The sequence below is a fragment of the Juglans microcarpa x Juglans regia genome, chromosome 8D (genome assembly GCF_004785595.1).
Source record: "Juglans microcarpa x Juglans regia isolate MS1-56 chromosome 8D, Jm3101_v1.0, whole genome shotgun sequence".
Lineage (NCBI taxonomy): Eukaryota > Viridiplantae > Streptophyta > Magnoliopsida > Fagales > Juglandaceae > Juglans > Juglans microcarpa x Juglans regia.
In genome coordinates, this window is record NC_054608.1 from 12556462 (window position 1) to 12577283 (window position 20822).

General features: G+C 36.7%; 2 protein-coding genes and 1 non-coding gene across 4 annotated transcripts; 1 reads left to right on the forward strand and 2 right to left on the reverse strand.

Moving 5' to 3' along the window:
* Positions 1-1517: 1517 nt before the first annotated feature.
* LOC121243732 (deoxyuridine 5'-triphosphate nucleotidohydrolase) lies at positions 1518-3343 on the forward strand. Its single transcript, XM_041141865.1, is given in 6 exon segments — positions 1518-1713; positions 1897-1935; positions 2520-2616; positions 2716-2807; positions 2893-3057; positions 3060-3343. Coding segments are annotated over 6 exon segments (651 nt in total). The 5' UTR covers positions 1518-1532; the 3' UTR covers positions 3137-3343.
* A 1523-nt stretch (positions 3344-4866) lies between these two features.
* On the reverse strand, positions 4867-20215 carry LOC121242867 (glucose-6-phosphate isomerase, cytosolic). 2 transcript variants are annotated; one of them, XM_041140863.1, is made up of 24 exons: positions 20071-20215; positions 19388-19465; positions 19211-19287; positions 18793-18874; positions 18668-18715; positions 18032-18187; positions 17859-17955; positions 16920-16962; positions 15896-15963; positions 15683-15767; positions 15455-15503; positions 15009-15081; positions 14872-14932; positions 12835-12901; positions 12509-12565; positions 12343-12396; positions 12126-12254; positions 10316-10379; positions 10121-10194; positions 9105-9158; positions 8960-9028; positions 7270-7359; positions 6981-7088; positions 4867-5235 (listed from the first exon to the last, which is right to left on the reverse strand). In XM_041140863.1, exons 2-24 carry the CDS (start codon positions 19436-19438, stop codon positions 5182-5184), a joined length of 1710 nt encoding a protein of 569 aa, XP_040996797.1. In that variant the 5' UTR covers positions 19439-19465; positions 20071-20215; the 3' UTR covers positions 4867-5181. The 2 variants fall into 2 exon arrangements, with proteins under 2 accessions (XP_040996797.1, XP_040996795.1); XM_041140861.1 differs by lacking the exon at positions 4867-5235 and adding an exon at positions 6135-6206.
* Positions 20216-20308: 93 nt separating this feature from the next.
* TRNAE-UUC lies at positions 20309-20380 on the reverse strand. The gene has a single exon. It is a non-coding gene; the product is annotated as a tRNA-Glu (tRNA).
* Between the last annotated feature and the right edge of the window lie 442 nt (positions 20381-20822).

The window sequence follows — 20822 nt, forward strand, 5'->3', positions numbered from 1 at the left end:
TCCATTGGGTTAGCATTGGGATTGTTTCTGCATTCATACAAGGGAAAATGGAAACAAAGATGCAGAAATATGTTGTTTTTGTTGAACATGTAGAAAGAAAACGAACATGCATAAATATTTAAAAAAAAAAAAAAAAGATGCAGAAGTAAAACAAGAAGATTCAAAAAAGCATACCCAACTAGATGCTTGAGACCTAACAAATGCTACATACAGTCGTGGAGTGCACAAGCGTATATAGTCGCTTTGAAAAAAAGAGTTGGAGTCTACTATTAAAAAAATATTTATTTATTTTCATGTGGATCCCGTATGTATTCACTTTTTTTTTAAAGTGATTATACAGAGTTTGTATACTCATGATTATAACTATCATTTCTCTACATGTAACACAGTTACTTATACCAATATATTGAATAGAGTTCATAGTTATCCGTAAGTTACTTAAGTACTTAAAACGACTAAATTATAGTAGATATTTTATAATATGTATAATAGTTAGTATATAAGACTTAATAGTTTCATATATTAGTATCTCATATAACCATATAAGAAATGTTGATATATTTTGTTTGAATAATGTGTATATTACTATGCACATACTGTGTCACCATTGCAAAACTAATACATAAATATATATTTTCTTTCATAAGTAATATATAAATATATATCAACAAATTAGATAGTGTAATTAGACAGATTATATAGAATGCTTGTAATAAGTCTATAATCCGTAGCTACATATTAATAATCTTCTGGTTTTCTTTATCTTTCATATAATTTTTATTATCGAGCAATTTGAATCGATAATTCAAAGACTCGACTCGCTCGACTACAAGTTTAAATTTTATACAAATTTTATTTTATAATAATAATAATTTATAATTTTGTATTTGCGAATGAATTGACTAATAAATGAAGAAAAAATCTATTTATCATCTTATTTTTCATCATTTTATAATATGACATTAGATGATAGATTCATCAAATAAAATATAATAAATATATCTAATTATATAATGTCACATTATGAGATGATGAGAAAAATTAAGATGATAACTAGCGTCATAAATGAATCAATGAGTCATGTTAGTTGCCACCCAGCACAAATTTGTATTTTTATTTGTTTCTTTTTTTTTCATATTTTTTTTTACATATTTAAATATTTTTAAAAAATAAAAAATGCATAAATACACTAAAATTTATTTTCTTAATTATTGAGTAAAAAATTAATTAAAAAAATTAAATATATAAACGGTCGTATACTGGTATTTTCCATAAATGAATAGAGTAGCGTATTTATAAGAGCCATGCCCCATTTTGGCGCGTATTGCACACCATCCTATAATTGGCATTCCCTCCAAATTCCCAAACACAGACCGGCGAATACTACACGTCAAAGCAATCTACTTAGTTCTCAAACACGGATTCGTGATATCCACTCGTTATTACAGCGCGTGAGAATATAGCAAACAATCCCTAGTACCAGCGTGAGCTGATGAGTAACTTCCCCTTAACCTACACCCCCTTGGATTTTTATGTTTTCCCTCTCCCCTCCAGTCGTGTTCTCTCTTTTTCCCTCCTTCCTTCAAGGCGCAATCCAAAGCAAGGGTTTCCCTCTCTCTATCTGCAACTCTTGTCAATCATCCATGGCCGACAGCACCGGCTCCGATCCCCGACACCACCTCTCCGTCACGCCTCCCCAGCAGATCTCCAAAGGTATTTCATCTCCTTTCGAATCGAAGGGGTTTTCGTGTTCAGTTTCTCTACTGAGTGCCTCGACTGTGGTTAGTGGGAAAAAATGTATACATTTGGCTTGGGCTTTGTGTATTTGTTTCGTTCTCAGGGTTCTTGTTTATATTCGGTAATGCATTTCTCTGTTATCGTTTTTCATTTGCGCAACTCCCCGTTTGGTTCATGGAAGAAGGACTGAAATAACTAGTTTGCTTTGACATTGTTTATGATAAATGCTTTAGTTAAAACATTCAAAGGCCTGATGGTTAAAAGCTATTTATTTGACATTTTTGTTTGGAAAACCTTGTACTTTCGGTTATCTCTACTTGCTCACTGAATGGTCCCTTTCTCCTTGTAACTCGAGGAGATTGGTGACTCAGCATTTGCATTGGAAAGATCAGATTTTATTAATAATAAAGAATAGGCATACCCAAGTACGCGAGTTGTATACGAAATTAAGAAATAGTAGTAGATACAAGGAAATCATGAAAGATTAGTCCATTGAAATCTATAGCTACAGTCTGTAGGAACAAAGTATTGAAAAAGAGGCATTTAAGTTCATCCAATGTCCTTTCTCGATCTTCAAAATGCCGACCGGTCCTTCCTTTCTTTCTATGCCACCGCTCATTTGAAATCTTAAAGTAATGAATAATGTCTCCATTCGTGAAGGTGACAAAATTTGTGATATTATATGTTTTTTGGAAGTCATGAAAATTTTGTAGAAGTTCCAATATATGTGAAGGATGTGGTTATTATTTGGATTTTACTTGTGCATCTATCATTCATACCAGGGGAGCCCAATTCATACTTGAGGGTGAAAAAGCTCTCCAAGAAAGCCGTTTTACCTTCCAGAGGCTCCCCTCTCTCTGCGGGCTACGATCTCTCTAGGTAAATAGTCTGCTATTTTTCATTGGTTTCATGCAAAAGCTAGAAGAGAAAATGTGTCGCTAATTCTGATCGTTTAATCATTGTCAATATTGTGTGCAGTGCAACGGAGGTCAAGGTGCCTGCAAGAGGAAAAGCCCTGGTTCCAACCGATCTGAGCATTGCAATTCCTGAAGGAACCTATGCTCGCGTAGGTGAGGCTTCACTCACTATCTCTCTTATTTTCTTTCTCAGATATATTTCTCTTGTTAATTGAAATGAGTTCTTATGGATCTGTAGCACCGAGATCGGGCTTGGCGTGGAAGCATTCGATTGATGTGGGTGCCGGCGTGATCGATGCTGACTACAGAGGTCCAGTTGGAGTCATACTGTTTAACCATTCTGACATTGATTTCGAGGTGAAAGCTGGCGATAGGATCGCGCAGTTGATAATTGAGAAGATAATGACCCCGAAGTCACAGAGGTTGAGGATTTGGATGCAACTGCAAGAGGCGATGGTGGGTTCGGGTCTACAGGCGTATGAGCCTCTGGCTTTGCTGCATTTACCCTGTTTTAATTCTTTGTTGCACGGGTAAAATTGGATGATATTTGGTCTTTGACTAATTTTGTCGAACAGGTAGTGAGCTAGTGTTCTGGTATTGCTCTTTTTAGTATCTGCAAAGAAATTATATATGTATTTGTGTGTATGTATACACGCGTGAACAAATGGGCTTATTATGTCTTCAAACCACAGAACTACTCTTCTAATGCTTCTTTGAGAGAGGAAATTACAAAACAAAAAGAGAGCATCTCACAGGAACTGGAGGCCAGTGTGAGGTGGAACCAGTGGAAGATGGGGGAGGAGCCTTTTAACCTTTAAAGGGGAGAAATTGATTTAACCTTAAACCATTGTCCATGCAAAATATGAGTAAGCCCTTATTGACACCAATTTCATTTAGAAAATTAGTCAAGCATATGCATGCCAGACTTGAGGGGGGTCAAGTGAATTTCAGGTGCAAGGAGCAGTTTGCACCCATGAATATGTGATACGACTATGACATCTTGGACTGACTTGAACACGAGTGGATTATAAACAGGTTGTTTAGGCCCTGTTTGGATGGTAAGACTCAAGTCGGAGATTGTTTCAGTCAAAGATGGCCTTATATCCGAACGTACAATTATCTATGGTGTTAAAAATCCATTTTTTCACATTCAAAACTCAAAAATTCATCTTCAAAATAAACTAATTAAAAAAACTCATTTCACATTCAAAACCTATTACGAATCCACTAGGTAGAACTCACCCTTGAAAATTAGCTTACAAGAGAAGGATGTTTAGAGGCTTATAAACCATCAACCAATCCCATACTTGGTCAATGTGGGATCGTAACAACCACCATATTCCGCAACCGACGTTCACGACGGTCTCAGCGCTCACATGGGTTGGCTATGCGCTAAGTTTTTTCCTAACTCCGGGCGAATACTGCCATGCCGGCATCACCCCCTGTGCCACATGATCACAACCGTCATAACATGGCTTTAGACATGGAGTGGCTTTAATATCATTTGTTATGAACCCACTAGGTAAAACTCACCCTTGAAAACTAGATTACAAGGGAAAGGTGCCTAAGGACTTATAAACCATCAACCAATTACATACTTAGTCGATGTGGGATCGTAACAAAATCCAAAACTTTTTTTTTAAATATAAATAAATAAATAAAATTTTCATATTATTTATTATTTCATCCTCAGAATTTCTCTAAAACATTCTTATATTTAAACATATTTTATAATGGGTCCTACCACTTTTAAAACACTATAAAACCATCATCTTAAAAAAGTTTCTACACCATTCACATACACTCATATTTATGAAACTGCCTTGACATCCCAACAAGGTCTAGACTTCCTAATAGGGCTGGGCAGCGGGGTGCGGTTTCGATCCCACACCCCCTGGCACTGGGGCAGGGGGCAGGGTTGAAAACCCTTACCCTGCATGGTGCCGCGGGCGTTGGGGGGGGGGGGGGGGGGGAGTGTGAACCCACCCTGCATGGTGCGGGTATCACCCCCACTTCCTAACCCACAAACAAATGACACAAATGTGCAAATTAACAAAGGCGCCCTGCCCACAATTGACTATATCAGATAATCTGTGAGAAATTAGTTCAGCAGTCTCCGGGATCAGCTCATTGAAAAAAAATAAATAAATAAACCAATGCTTTTGCAGTAAAATTTACAAATACTCATCACTCAACTCGGTTTCCAAAGTACTGAGATTCAAATGTAGGGTTTATTGAGACCTTTATGGTCATCCCATCTTTCCGGTAGTCTCATCTTAATAACCAAAAAGTAGATGACACACATATTTATTGAACTTATTGAAGAGACCACACCACACATAGCAGTTTATATTGAACAACATTGGCAAAATCACGTGTGAAGGTACCGATTATTAGGTTGATATCAAGAGCTCATCTGACTCGATATTGACAAGAAGTTAAATGATGTCCATACAACAGCTGACACACGAGGTTGATGCCATGAGTTCTCCCAACTTGAAAGCCCAGAAGTTCTCAGCAAAAGCAATTATATCTTTGGCAGAAGGGTAGTAGGAGGATTAGCAGGGACATCTGCACTTGCCTGCAAAAGTAGGATATGACTTTAGTTACAGTGCCAAATTATAGAACACAAACCATCTAAAAATTGTCACACTAGCACAACTCCCAGGTATGCCAACACTACTCTATAAACACCTCATTTTAGAAAATAGGGAAGCTGAAAGTGGAACCTTTTTCTAGAGAAAAAATGACTCCTGTTATTTTCCATTATTGTACTTCTAAGTGTCCCGAGAAGATGACTCCCTCCAACCAGAACTCATTTTTTGAGTTTGGTTTTAAAGTTTCTCTCTTGAGATTCGAAGAACAATCCACAATGAAACTTGAAGTTCCTCACGAATCTTTGAGCACGCGATATTATCGATAAAGACCATCACAAACTAATCAATGAATTCCGGGAACACCCTATTTATCAAACCTATGAAAGCAGCTGGAACATTAGTTTAACTGAAGTGTACTATTCAAAGCATATTGCCTTGAAAGTTTTCTTATGTACGTCTTCTGCCATAATCTTCAACTGGTGATAACTTGAGCTAAAATCAATCTTAGAGAATACTTGAGCTTCCTGTAGCTGGTCAAATAGTTTGTTGATACAAGGCAGAGGAAAGTTAACCTTATTCAACTCTCCACACTAGATACATAGCCACATTGACCCATCGTTCTTCACAAATGTGATTAGTAGCACGAGGTTGAACAAAATCTAGGTTCAAGAACTCCTAATTTCCTTCTTAAGTTCTCACAATTCAACTGACATCATTCAACTGAACTCTTGTTGCAGATTGTTCTTCTTAGATGTTCACCGCCTCTTTAGCTTTGGTGGTCAGCTTAAAGCCAGCGTACTGCACCTTCCACTAATCAGTGCAGATCAAGATCTTCATAAGCTCCTCAATTTGCATCAACCAGTACTCTACCTCCAATGTGTTCGGTTGCCCCTCAATATCAAGTGGGTGTTAACATTGAACTACTTGAAGCTACAGTCTCTTTCAATACCTCTGGCTACAATGTCAGTAAGAATTTAATCATGTGTTGACATTGTAGATGCATTCTCATTATGAGAAATTGGAGACATATTGAAGACAACATTCTTCCTAGTTGTCAGTGTTATATATAAAACAAATCAAACCTAGAACATTATTCCTTTGGACGCAAACTTAAACATCAAACGAATGAGCTTCCTATACTGATCGGAATAAGTGTTTGACCTTAATCCATCATAGAATGATCATGCCCGCATTGTCTGACTTGAAAATCGGTGTGACGTACAGCAACAAATTACCTTTGTACTAATACCTTTTGCGTTTGCACTCTAAAAGAACTAATTAAAAAGTTATAATTGATCCTATCAAAAAAAAAAAAAAAAAAGTTATAATTGAAGTTCCTCGAAATCATTTACACAACTCAGTTTCACCTTCTAAAGAATCAATGTGGGACTTGATACCTCGCAGATTCCATCATAATTTACCCAATCAATGGGAAACATAACCACTTGGGGTGTTACAATTATTATGGTTCTAACAAACATTTTCCTGCCTCAAACTTTTTTTTTTTATAAGTATTTTCCTGCCTCAAACATGATTCTAAATCATTACGCTTTAAAATTCAAATTCATTTTGAGAACAATATTCAGCTAACTTTGTGGTCATATAATAACAAAAGCAGTATCACTCATTTACCAGAATTGTTAAATTGACTTTCTATTTTCTCAATCCATTATTTTATCTCTCTTTTCTCTTTATTCCCTTTTCCCAACACGTTGATGATAAGCCATACCTCAAGATATCTTGATAACAGTGTCGTAGTGCTAAAATTGAAGCCCTCCACTGGTTCTCCCTTTGAACGAGATGCATTAATTTGCTTTCTGACTTGAGTAGCCAGTGACTGCATTCATGAATATGACCCTTGTATCTTAAGGAATATGAAAAAAATTGGTGAACTGTAAATTGCTAAAAGAGCCGACAGTAAAGGCTACCATCAGAACAGAGGATAAATAGTCTATAAAAAAACAGCCAACCTGTGAGGTGGAGAAAAAACATGATGAGATTGATTTGGTCACACATACCTTCCCTAACTCAACTCCCCATTGGTCAAAAGAATTGATACCCCATATGAAACCTTCTACAGCAATCCTGTGCTCATAGATGGCCAACAACTGAAAAGCACAAGCAAGAAGTTGTGGTGTCAGTCAAAAGAAGTAGTTTTCATATACAGGCAAAAAAATTTCACATCACCATTAGGGCTGCAAATGAACAGAGCAATTCGTGAACAGCTCGAGCTCGGCTCATGTATACTCGATTCGAACTCGGTTCTTTTAATAAATGAGATGTTCATAAACACTAATATAGGTTCGAATATTAAAAAAGCAAAACACGTATAAACTCGGCTTGACTCGTGAACAAAACTCGTATAAGCTTGACTCGACTCGTTTGAGCTCGTTTTGAAACTCGTAATATGTTTTATATATGTATGTATTATATATATTACACGTTAGTTATTTTTTATATACTTAATTATATATTATTAATTTATTTATAGTTTACCTTATTTAATATATATGTTATGTTCCCAAAATAGGTATAGGATAATTTTATATCATACAACTACAACTATTGATTTATTATATAATCTATATGTATTAAAGAGTTTAGTTTATTACATTTCTCTTGTGTATTATTCTTTTAATTTATAACTATAAGTTATTTTTATAAAGAAGTTATACCATAAGAATTTTGAATCAAAATTATTTGATTGAATAGTTAAATGGTTTGAGTTTTTTTTTTTTTGTAAACTTTAAAAGAAAATATTAATCAAAAGATAAGATTAAAAAATTTCAAAATAAAAAATCGAGTTCGAGCTCAATCGAGCTACTCAGGTTTGAGTCGTTTGTTTATTTTTAGTCGAGCTCGAGTCGAATTCGAACAACATTAATGGTTAACGAACCGAGTTCGAACAAGGATATTTGAGTATTATTTGAGTTTGAGCCGAGTTTGAGTGAGCAAACATGTTAATCGAGCTCGAGTACCCTTGTTCGAATTCGATTCGACTCGGTTCGTTTGCAGCCTTAATCACCATCTTATTCTCTAAGAACTTAATAATGCCAATAAACCACATTCATACTGCATTTACCACTGGAGAACAATAAACACACATGTTGTCAGATGTAGCATAATCTTCAACTAAATACCGTGTAGAACAATGAACCCTTGACTAAAATAATGGAGAACTAGAATAATGGAGTGTAAGCAATGTACTTGTGAGAAAGTCATTTTGCAACGGTAGGTGGCTAATATTAGCATTTTTGGAGTGCAATGCCCAGATATCAGGGGCTACTTTAGGCTGTGATTTCAATAACATGAAATGGTCTACAAAGTCACAACATCACATCAATGCATGAATGATTTGCATAGCAGGAATCTAATTTTCTTAAGTTTGTTCCTCAATTACAATGAGCAAGATCAAAGTACACAGTTACTATTCTTGGTATGAAAACTGTTGCATATCCACAATAGTCAACTAAATCTAAGTTACTTCATTCATCCTGAAAATTGCCATTTGTAATGATTCAACCTTTTTTTTTTTTATAAGAATGTAATGATTCAACCATTTAAAGTGCAAGACATCTCATTTGACCATCTAACTTCATTGTGGGACATTCTAGCAGAGAGAAGGCATTACAAAAGCTGAAAATCATTAAGGAATTTGAACAATCAGGCATGAATGAGAAACTGAAGAAACAGCAGGGAGTCTCAAACCTGTCCAATATTATAAGCATTTAATGATGGGAGCAGAAGGCTGAAAGAAGGCCGATTGCCAGAAAAAGTCTGAAACATGAAGCAACAGTGAGTATCAAGTCAACTGCAAATCAAATATTTAATATAGAAGCTGAAAGAAACTCACTTTATGAGGAATAAGATGTGGTGGGACATTCTCTTTATGCAACTGCTCTTCGGTCTACATGGAAATGCAGTTTGATTAGACAATTGGACACGAAATAGAAATTTCCTCTTCTTTAGGTTGGTTGGCAAATGGGATGGAAAATGATAGTCGATAATATAAGAAAACACATATTTTCTCTTGAGTACTTTATATTACTTTTTTTTGGATACATACTTTATTTTATAAATAAAAAGAACATCAGTGTTTTATTGGTAAATTAAGAAGGGACAAATTTGGTCAATAACGCCCTGTGCTTTGCCTTGTTCAAGATTCGACCCTGGTATTTTTTTTAAACCCTGTGCTATGAAAATTTTTGGATCAGGCCCTTCCATTAGAAATTATGTCCACCATCATTGGTTAAAAACACGTGGCAGTCTTTTTGTAAACAATAGTATTAATAAAGGATAGGCAAAAGCCCAAGTACACAAGATGGTATACAAAGGATTAAAAACATGTGGCAGTCTTACCACAGCCTCCCACATGGATAATTATTATTTTTGTTTCAAAAAATGAAATTAAAATAGCTTATTCATAAAAAAAAAAAAAAAAAACTAAAAACAAAAAAAAGGCTGGCTGGGAGGGAGGTCCCCCCCCCAACCGAACCGCTAGGTGGAGTCTGGCCACTAAATTATGCCATAGTTCTGGCCTCCCATGTTGGCCAGATTCAGCCACTCCCATGCTGTAGCTCAATCCACCACCTGTATGTGGGTGGTTGAATATGGCCACTATAGGGAGACCGAATCAATCCACCCCCTGGTGGCCTAAGCTCAGCCACCACGGAGGTGGCCTGTCGGAAAGGGGAGACCTCCCCACCCCCCCCCCCCCCCCCCCCCCCCCCCCAACCTTCTCTGTTTTTCGAAAGGGCCTAATCCGAAATTAAGCAGAAGAAGTGAATCTCAATTTGAGCAGAGCAAAAGGGTTACTAACCAAATTTTCCTTGAAGGAACATCCATAATAGGAGAAAGCATAAAACCTACCTTTCCATATGCAAGGGCGTCTGGCTGTGCAAAAAAGTTAGACATGAGCTCATCGTGGTTACTCACTGGCTCACCTGAATTTAAAATGAATGCAACATTATATACTGCAGCACTTTAAATCAAAGCATAGGAATATGACCTTCAAACAAGCCATCACTGATGATAATATGCTTCAACAAGATTGATGTTAGATACCTTTCAGGTAGACAGGTTGCTGACTCCTCACAACACCAATAAAATCACAAGGAATAACACGTCCCTGAATGTCCAAAGAAAAATGTTTGACAAATTTATAGATTACAAGACAGTTATTTGAAGTAAAGTTCAGTGATGCGTGACACAAGATATCAAAAACACATTCCTTCATAGATGAAAAAAGTTTAATTTTTATGGTGCATTTCGAGTGCAAAGTCAGAACATTTATGAAAACATGGGTGGGCTTAGGCTCATCAAGATACTACTCGCATTTAGACTTCCATAACAGAGGCTGTCTAACACACAATTCAACGATGTCAGTGGGAACAATTGCTTAATGTTACAATCACAAGCACTTCTGACATGTTCTGACTCCATATGATTTATGGAAAAATAATATGATGACCCAACTTCAACTCTTTAAAAACAAGACCTGTGTACACTAAAGTTGAGAAAGTTTGCTCCCCATATTTACATCTATTTTCTCTGTATGAGTTAACTAGTCATATTTATTATCAATTTGTGCATATTGGAGGCATGTTTGCTATCACATCTAGTACTCCACAGTTGAGCCAAGAATCAAAAGCAAGTCATGATCAAACATCTCCATCACAAATCCCCCCACACCCCCCCCCCCCCCCCCCCCCCCCCCCCCCCCCCCCCCCCCCAACACACACACACACACACACACACACAAAGGATAGCTCAAAGTCCATAAATGATTACGTTTGAATTAAATTTGACTTATTCTATGTCTGACACATCCAAATGTCAGGCCAACAGAAGGTAAAGACCATTGAGAACTATATAAGACATAGTTGTAGTTTAGGATTAGATATAGGCCAGCAAGCAAATATAACATCTTGTTGCCGGGAAAAATCAACACCCGCATGCGCTCTAGTGGTAGTGAAAACCCTTTCAATAAGGCAATCTAAAGCGTAGAGGGGTGCAACTCAAGAACACAGGAAGTATATAAAACAACTAGCCAACTAGAGGAGAGAGAAAAGAACACAATTCCATGAAATTCTGAAAACAGAAGCTAACAATCCAAATATAAAACAAATTAAATATAATGGCTCCGAATTCAAACATCATCTTGTCATAAACTTCAAAGGCTTGAACAATAAATTGTTGCCAAATACTCCGCATCAAACACAAGGGAACCATCCTCCAAACATCCAAAATAGCTATGAAAACCAAATGGACTTCACCAACAAGCTAACAAATACACCACCTCTAGGGCATGACCCACTCAATCCCAAAGGTAAGGAATATTGACACCCATAAATCCCTAGCCACCTCATACTGAAGCATAAGGCGATCAATACTTCCATGCTTTGCTTACCCATACAGCACCAGCCCATTCCTACAACATATCTCTTTCTCAAGTGCATATGAAAAAAAACACAATCAAGCATTCATAATAGGTGAATGCAGTCTCAGAAGTAGTATTTCTGTTATATGCTTTAAAGCTTTGGTTCTCTCCTGGATATTGAGTGCACTTATTACAACTAAGGCATTAGAGCTTCCGTGCTTACGGTAGTTATCACAATCGATTGGTTAAAACTCAAAAGCAAATTACATGCCAAGCATACAATCATTTTTTTATGATAAGTACTAAGCATACAATCATACACATGATTTCATGTCAAAAGACGGTAGTCTACAATGCATTTAACATACCAAGGTGCTATTAAGGAACTAAGAAAAAGGTTAGAAAGACTTGTAGTAAATGACAACAGAAGTTGTAATAAGCATTTTTATAATCAATATCATTTTACTATCAATATGTAAAAGACACCTAGATCACCTGGTGAATTAGTTGGTAAAAGCTATGCTGACCATTTGTTCCTGGTTCACCAAAGTCAATTTCACCAGCCTCAAAAGGAAGTGGCACACCATCAATTGATACACCTTTGCCATTACTTTCCATGCTAACCTGAATTGCTTATATTAGGAAGGTATAAGGATATTAAAAAGGCAGATCCCAGAAATAAAAAGCAAGCAGACTGCTGTAGTGCACATGCCTGTTGAATATGTGGGGCCAACTTCTCCAAGGCTTGGGAATAAGGTAAAATGGCCTGGAGGAATACCGAAAGTCTCAAGTGTTATTGATAGATATGTAAGGAGAAACATAAGAAAATGTTTAACACAAGGCAATTGAAAAGTCTTGAGCAGATGGTGAGTGCTTACTCTTGCAGGATATCCAAAAAACGAAACATTCCATACACTCAACAAACCTAGAAGCACCTGCAGCACTGACACAATGTTATTAAACATGTCATTAATTATCTACTAGTGCAACATTGGAAGGTCACCAGAATAAACTTCCCCCACCTGGTGGAGGCCAAAAAAATTGAATGGATGACAACCATTGGGAGTACTGGCTGATTCTGACACCGAAGGCTAGCCACTTTCATAATTACTAGGGTGTTAACTCATCATTATTCTATCCTATATACAGTTGGTGAAACAAAACTACAACTCTATTAAAACTCTGTAATAAGTAGGGCACTTACAGGTATATTTTTCTCAAAGGGTGCTGAGTAGAAATGCTGATCAATACTTGAGGCTCCCTTTAAGAACCTTCAATTGAAAAAAAAATGCAACATTTTATTCAACACCAAAATCATTTAAAATTTTAAAATAAAGCAATGCTACTTGTAACACCACAACATAACACCCACATAATAACATCGATGTGGCAGGCATGCGTTACCCATAAAAATTTTGAAATTCTAAAATCAAACAATAACATCTAATGCATGCCTGCCATATCAGTTCTGCTACATGGGTGTTATGCTGGCAGTGATACAAAGTAGCATTACACTTCAAAACAATTTTCAGAGCAATATCTACTTGAGTTTTGGATTATTTGGACACAAAACTTTACAGTTTTTAAAGCAAAGCAAGCAGCAAATCAAAAAATTAAAAGCTAATAAACATAGATGTATTATGTGTAAAGTCTGTAGAAAGCACATTACATTCCTAATAATACAAGAACAAAAAAGCACAATCTTAACTTATATGTATTCTTTCTGTAAAATATGAAGTTGCATGCCTTTTACTCAATCAAAAGAGCCTATTAAGGAGTATTAGCCAATCAGTAATACCTGGTGAACCATTATAAATCATATTAATCCATCTAAAAATTAAATAAGCAGAACCGCTTCTAAGCGGTCGGGCTGTAAATCGCCCAAAAGCAGCCCGCCATTCACTTGTTGCCACGCAAGGAAATATACTGTAATTTGAATAGGCTCCACCACAGAGAATCAAGAGGCATATGTGATTTTGTAGAGCCTTCTCTTCCATCTTCCTCTTCCTCGCTACCCCTCTCTTCCGTCTCTTCGCACTGCCCCAATCTCAGTTCGACGCCGAATCAATTTTCTTAATATGACCATAGTACTTTGGCAAGCCATCCTCATCACTGTATAGAGCCCAAATCGGACCAAATCTGAAACATATACCCAGACTGCCCAGCCCCTCGAGAAACTGCTACCACCTTGTTCCCTTCCATAAACAGCAACGCCGCCCCCATCTCGCAGCACAACAACCCCGGACGGAAACAAACATGCCAAGATCACCCTGCACTACCGAGACTGAAACCGAACCCACAGCCTAAACCTCAGCCCTACACCACCGAGACCAGCCACTGCATTTGAGTGGTTCTCGTCGCACAGTCCACCATGAAACACCTCATCCTCACTACCAACAACCAGTGGCACCAGAACCAATCGGAAAACCACCTAGTTACTCCAGTCCACAGCCACCAGTTGCACCTCCGCAGCCACTTCTCCTCCACATTTTCAACCCACATGGCAACCTAGTGATGGCAATAACCTTCATCCATCTAACAATGCCACAGATGCTCTTCTAACAACCACCCGTCCAGCAAGCAAACCGAAACCGAGCACTTCCTCCTCCGCAGCACAACCCAGCCACTGCTGGTGCACCACCGCTGTAAACCAAAAGAAAAGCCCCCGTTTTACTATACCCGAAACAGAGTAATACCCACCACATGAACCAGCCACCACCTACAACTTGAGCATCAAAGTTGTAGAATTCAGGTTCTGGAATTTCAATAGCTTTTAGGGCGGAAGTAGGAGAACTACTATGATCATCTACAACATTACCAAAACTGCTGCGAGAGGGGGTGCGACTCGGCTGCAAGAGGCCGTGCGACGGAGGCTGCGAGAGGGGGTGCGAAATGGTGAGGGTTTGCACTGTGAGAGGGGGTGCGAAATGGTGAGGGTTTGCGCTGCGAGAGGGGGTGCGAAATGGGAAACTGGGGGGGGAGGAAAAACAGAGAGAGGAGGGTTTGCGAAATGGGGAGGAATTCGGGAAAGTGGGGAGGAAAAACAAATGAGATCAAATCTGATGCGGGGCTTCCACACAATACTTTTAGTAGAACGATACGTGGCACAATCTTATTTGTGGGCTGTTATTTGCTTAAAAAAAGCCCGATTGGTCTGCAGGTTATCTCTTAAATAAGTACTGCCTAATATAAGAGAAGAAATGCTTGCAAAAAAAAGTTAAAAAGATTATAAGCTACATACTTCTCAACAACTGAGAAACCGTATTGGAGAGATAACGGCAACACTCCAACAGCACTGCAAACTGCAGCCAGGAATAAAATTTCCAATTAACCACCAGATTAGCCATAAATTCCTTCGAGGAAAGGAAAATATCTTACCACTATAGCGGCCACCGACCCAGTCCCAGAATGCAAAAGCATTATTAGGGTCAATGCCAAACTTCTCCACAAGCTGCATGAGAAAAAGAAAATGAGATTAACTAAAGTCAAACTGTTTCAGAGTTGATTAATGTGCTTATTATGATTTCCATTGAGTTTAAGGAACAAACAAGAAAAACTGTATTTTCTTTTCCTTTTCAATACTCATGAGAAAATCTGAAAAAATAAATCAAACTTTCCAGAGTAAATTTCTTTTCTAAGTGTTGAAGGGCAAGCAGAAGCCATCCTCAATACATGTATGTGAATTTTTCACCATGCACCAACATATTAATTTAACATACATATATAAATAGACATATATATTTGGGAACCCAAACAAATATATAAAGGTTGGGATGACACAGGTGCCGAATCAGTGAAGTGTAAGAGATGAAAGGTTGTCATACCGTCAGGTTAGTACTAACGGCTACCATATGCTTTGCAACAGCAGAGGGCCTGAAAAAAAAAATCAATCATATACCAGTCTCAAAGACATTCTTTAAACTTTCTTTTGAATTCTTCCCCATATCTGCCTTACTAGTTCACATCCATTATCAAATCTAGATAACTTCAGAATCCCAAAACAGCAATATTACACCATATCCTTGAAGTAACAGTCTTATTATGGAACTAACCCAAGAGCAGCTGAAATCCATTCCCTAAGAGTTCGGGCATTCAGCATAGTTTCAGCTGTCGTAAAAGTCTTTGAAACCACAACAACTGCAAATATCAGAAGAAACATAATAGTGCTTTGGTACCCAGAATGTAACTCGATGAGATTAAGTAGATCTCAGGTTTCTCTTAAACAGTATTAGTTAGAGAAACAAATAAAAAAGATTTTTGTTTACCAAGCGTAGTTTCGGGATTTAATCCTGTGATATTTCTAGCGACATCAATAGGATCAACATTTGCAAGACTGCAGGCAGATGAAAACAAACGGTTAGATTGATAATAAAGAAAATAGTTCAACATTTAAATATGTAACTGTTCTAGGCAGAACTTATAATCACAGTGTGACATCAATAGCACAACACCCATTCCACCAACCATGAGAATATGAATCAAGAAACACATGTTACAGTTTGCTTCAGAGAAAGGGAAAAAAAAAAAAAATTCCTTATATCCTACAATGTCCTTCTAAAATCTCTAACACGAGCAGGGCCGGCCTAAGGTTAAGGCCACTTAGGCCATTGCCTAAGGCCCCGCCCTATACAATGCAGCCCCCCCCCCCCCCCCCCCCAAAAAAAAAAAGTGAGATATTTTTATTTTAATTTTTTAATAAAAAAATATAAAAACCATTCCATTAAATAAAATTTAAAATAATTTTTTATATTTTTTAATGTGTGCAAGGCCCCCATGATACTAAATTTTATATTTAATACAATGAATAATTTATATTTTTAAGCAGATTTTTCTAAGATCTTGTTAAATTGAGACAAAATTTTACAATGAGGTCTCATTTTAAGTTGTTGTATTAAATATAAATTCAAAAAACTTTTATTGAAAGATTTTAAATAAAGCCTCATTTTCTTGAGAATTTTTAAAAATATTCAATATAATGATTTACATTTTATTATATTATAATTAAAAATGACTCATTTAAATTTTTCCTTAGGCCTCAATTTATATTGGGCTGCACCTGAGCACAAGTGTGGATGAGCAAAAAATTTATTAATAGAAATGTAGGCAAAGCCCAAGTATACAAGACGTATACAAAAGAAAACACCTAGTTAAGAATGCGGCTAAAGCAACATTCTCGGGCAACACTAGAAAAACTAAAGGCTGAAAGTTATATATTTATATATAATTAAGGCCTCTAAAATAAGAATCATAAAAAAAAGTATGGACATCATACAGAATATAAATACTCACAAATGCAGCTGGCGTCCCCTTGCAGATTCAATAGCCTCTGGTTCTGTAAGAGCATTAGCATCGAATTAGCCCAAAACTGGCCAAATTTGGCTAAAGATGGTTATTTTGGACTTTGGCTAACTTATATAAATTACTCATCACTTTTGATTAGCTTCTTTTTGTACTATACTACTACAATTCTAATTTTTATTTCTTTTATGACTAATTCCTTCCAACAGGTGTTAAGGAGCAAGCCCAAAACCAGAGTTCTTCAACCCTTTCATCGTCCACTTCTTGCCCCAGGAAAATAAAAAATTGAAGAAGAATTCAACAACTGAAGAAGCAGCAGCTAACGATTGAAGTTTATTTTGCTGGCAATGGAGGAGAAAAAAGAAAGGAGGAGGAGATGACGATAAAGATGGGAGCTCTGTCTATGTGGTGTGGGTGAAACAGAGAAGAAAAAGAGAAGAGGAGAAAATGAGAGAAAATGCTGGAGGTGAAATGGAGGAGAACAAAAAAAGAATGGGCTCTGCATAAATGGAGGTGAAACTGCTAGTGAAAAAAGGAGATGAAGATGGGGTCTGAGTGTTTATGTTGTGAAGAGAAAAAAAATAGAAGATTTTACCATTTGATAGAGAGAGAAAAAAATAATTAAAAATATGTTAGCTAAGAGCAACAGGCGTACATACATGTACAAGCACAGTAGCACCAATGCATCTTGCTTGTACTATGCCTACTCCAATGCTGACAAAATTCTAGAAAAATGAGGCAAATTTTGCCTTGCTAGAGCAGATAGCGATACCAATACTAGTGCTTTAAGATGAACAAACCATGAACACGTTGACTGGGTTTTTGTGGTTTAATAAGCTTTAAAGATTTCACATATAAAAGAATAAGATCTCCACAAAAAGATGAGTGAATAATGGTGGCACAGGATTACAAGGGAAAACAACTTCCAACCTGTTTGAAGGGCAGTATGTACAAATAGAGGACCCAAGAAGCTGCCACCAATACCAACAGCAATGACATCCTTCAGTGCTTTTCCTGTTGCTCCAACCTACCAAAGTTTTCCTGTTACTCAACATTTCATACATTTAATGTTCAAAATAGTTTTTTAATAACAGCAGGATTACCCAAGAACCACTGCGGACCCTCTCAGAAAACTCCTGGATCTTGTCCAGAACTTTCCAGACCTCGGGAACCACATTCTTCCCATCACTCTGTATAACAGCATCCCTTGAAGCACGAAGGGCTACATGAAGTACTGGCCTATTCTCTGTGCTGTTTATCTGAAGGCACCACCAAAATGATGCAAAAAATGACATGAGGAGGGAGCAATTCGCAGTTCTACCATAGATAATAGAGAAGATATTGGATGGGATTTCACAATGTACTACTGGATTACAGGTGAAAAAAGAAATGTTGTCAACTTCCAGATCATATCGTCATTTATTTTTCTAGTATACAACCTGATTTTCAAGCCCAGCAAGAAAATCGGAATGGCTTATTCAGTCAGGCCATTCCAGGAATCAAATGGGACAAGGTCATCTGGAATCCATATTATGCAAGGGGACATTGCTTTTGCTAATTCGAATTAAGTTGCGAGCATTCGTTTTGAATTACAACATCAAAATCCCAAATGACATTTAATGGAGTGAAATTAAGTTTAAGTTAGCAGGAAGCCTTGTCTTTACAGATGATGGAGGTTCAAACAACAGGTTACGTAAATTGTCAAGTCCCTATGAACCAAGGAAAATTTTTCAACTTACACGCTCCCCAGTGTACATATGGTTAATCTTTTCTTTGAGATGTGCAACCTGCATTCACACAAAGGTAAAGATAATTAAAAGGATATATTTCAATATCACAGAAAGTAAACAGTGTAAATACCCACCTGTGCCAACTTGAAGAGCTTATCTATGGTTTCAAGAGTGGCACGCTGCCGTGAGTAGTCCAACAGCATCCCATCAAACTCTCTATAGAGAATGTGCAGAGAAAAAAGTTACTGATAACATTATAATTAACTTTATTATTAATCCACTATTCATCCGAATACTACACATTTCACACTTTTCTTGAAAAACTAGGCTTTGTTTGCTTCCTAAACTCATCTCAACTCATTACTACAACTTTTTCAAATTCCAATACAAAATATAATAAACAATTCAACTTTTTCTAATTCCAAAATAATAATAATATTAAAAAATAATATTCTAACAATATTTTATCATCTAAACACAACTCAGTTCAACATCTAAACGCAGCCTAAGTGTGATTGACTATAGCATAAAAAGTCTAATGGAGAATCATACACCGTCATTGACTTGCATCGGTCAACATCACCCATCAAATCACGTAAATGAGTCTTCTTTGTCTCCTCAACATGGCCCTACATAATCAAACATTTACACATGATACACAGATTTTATAGATACATTCAAATACACTTTGCCTTAAAAAAAAATTTTCTGAAGTATCATGCCAGTTACCTTCAAGTCCTTCCACGCGTCGGTGTCGGAGATTAGAGTGGGCGAAGCCATTGGAAATTATTATCAAACAACCAAATCCTGTTCCAAACAGTGCAAAATTAAGTTCTTAATTTTAGAACGGAAATGAAGTAAGTATTTCCAATTGATTGGAGATAAATTAGATTGTCAGGCAAAAAATGGAGGAAAAATGCTAAAATTCCATTGATGCTGCTTGTGGGGAGAGAGTTGTATCCTGAAATCCTATTAAGTCATCCTTTGTAGGTAGATCAAGATACATTACTCTCTGATAATTGGGTTTCTGAGAGAACGAAAGCTCACTTGTGACTCTAAGTAGCTCTTAAGTGACATAGTGTTCGGAGGGCAGAAAATAGGAGTCATAAGTTTCAAATTCCTTCCTTTTCATCCAGTTTCTCAGCAGCCAATCTAAGCATACTTTCAAATTGACAGATTAATAAAGGAACGCCATCAAAACCATGAAAAATCCACCATTATTGTTAATCAGTAAAAAAGCATTGCAGGTAATGAAAACAAGTTCAAATTGGATAACTTCGACCAAAATTCAAAAAATCCACGAACAAGCAGATGGGTGAAGACGAATCAGAACGATCGAAGTGGTGAACCAATTTCGATGGTGGAGAAAAATAAAAGCGATGGCAATGAGAGAGGTATAGTTGAGAGCGTACCTGATGGTTGACGTTGATAGTGAGAAGAGATCAAGAGATGAGGATCGGATTGGGTCAGTGGATTTTATTATTTATACATTTATAGTGGCAGTAGGAAGCTACACCGACGGAATTGGGGAGAAACTAGCGAAGCTTCCTTCCACACGTGTGGCGTGATCCGACGATGCTTGATAGTTGATTTTGTGTTGTGTCTGACTAAAGGTCGTCGTTCCTTACAAGACAAAAAATGAAAACATTTTTCCGTTGCCGGGAATCGAACCCGGGTCTCCTGGGTGAAAGCCAGATATCCTAACCGCTGGACGACAACGGATTTGTTTAATAGCTTGGAAAGTTTTAAATATTTAAACACATTCCATTTTTTGTTCTCAAAGGTAGATATTTTGAATTTTTGAGTGTTTAAGATTCATTTACAGATATGAGGTACAAAATTATTAATTTTTTTTCAAATTCAAATTTTTAAATTTTTTATCAAATCATTAAAAGTTTCCAAATACAACATAGAAATCAATACAACTTTTATAAGTGTCAAAATAAAAATAATATTAAAATATTATAATATTCATACAAAGTGCTACACCCTTTGTGAGAGAAGTCATCGAGAAGACAATTTGTCCTTTTTTGTTTTTTTCATGCATATTTTAGTCCTCTTAAATATTTTTTTTTTAAAAGTCACAATATCGTTAAAAAAATACTTACTTAATCATTAAGTAAAAAAAAGGGTGTCGGTACCCATTATCGGGATACAAAATATT

Excerpts from the sequence above, each read along its gene's own strand:
- LOC121242867 (XM_041140861.1), bottom strand. The coding sequence starts at position 19,438 with ATGGCTTCGCCCACTCTAATCTCCGACACCGACGCGTGGAAGGACTTG. Across the intron at positions 15,082-15,454 it reads CCGTTAGTACTAACCTGACG|CTTGTGGAGAAGTTTGGCAT; the intron begins GTATGACAACCT and ends TTTCTCATGCAG. Across the intron at positions 12,902-14,871 it reads GGTTTCTCAGTTGTTGAGAA|GTTCTTAAAGGGAGCCTCAA; the intron begins GTATGTAGCTTA and ends TTTCAATTGAAG.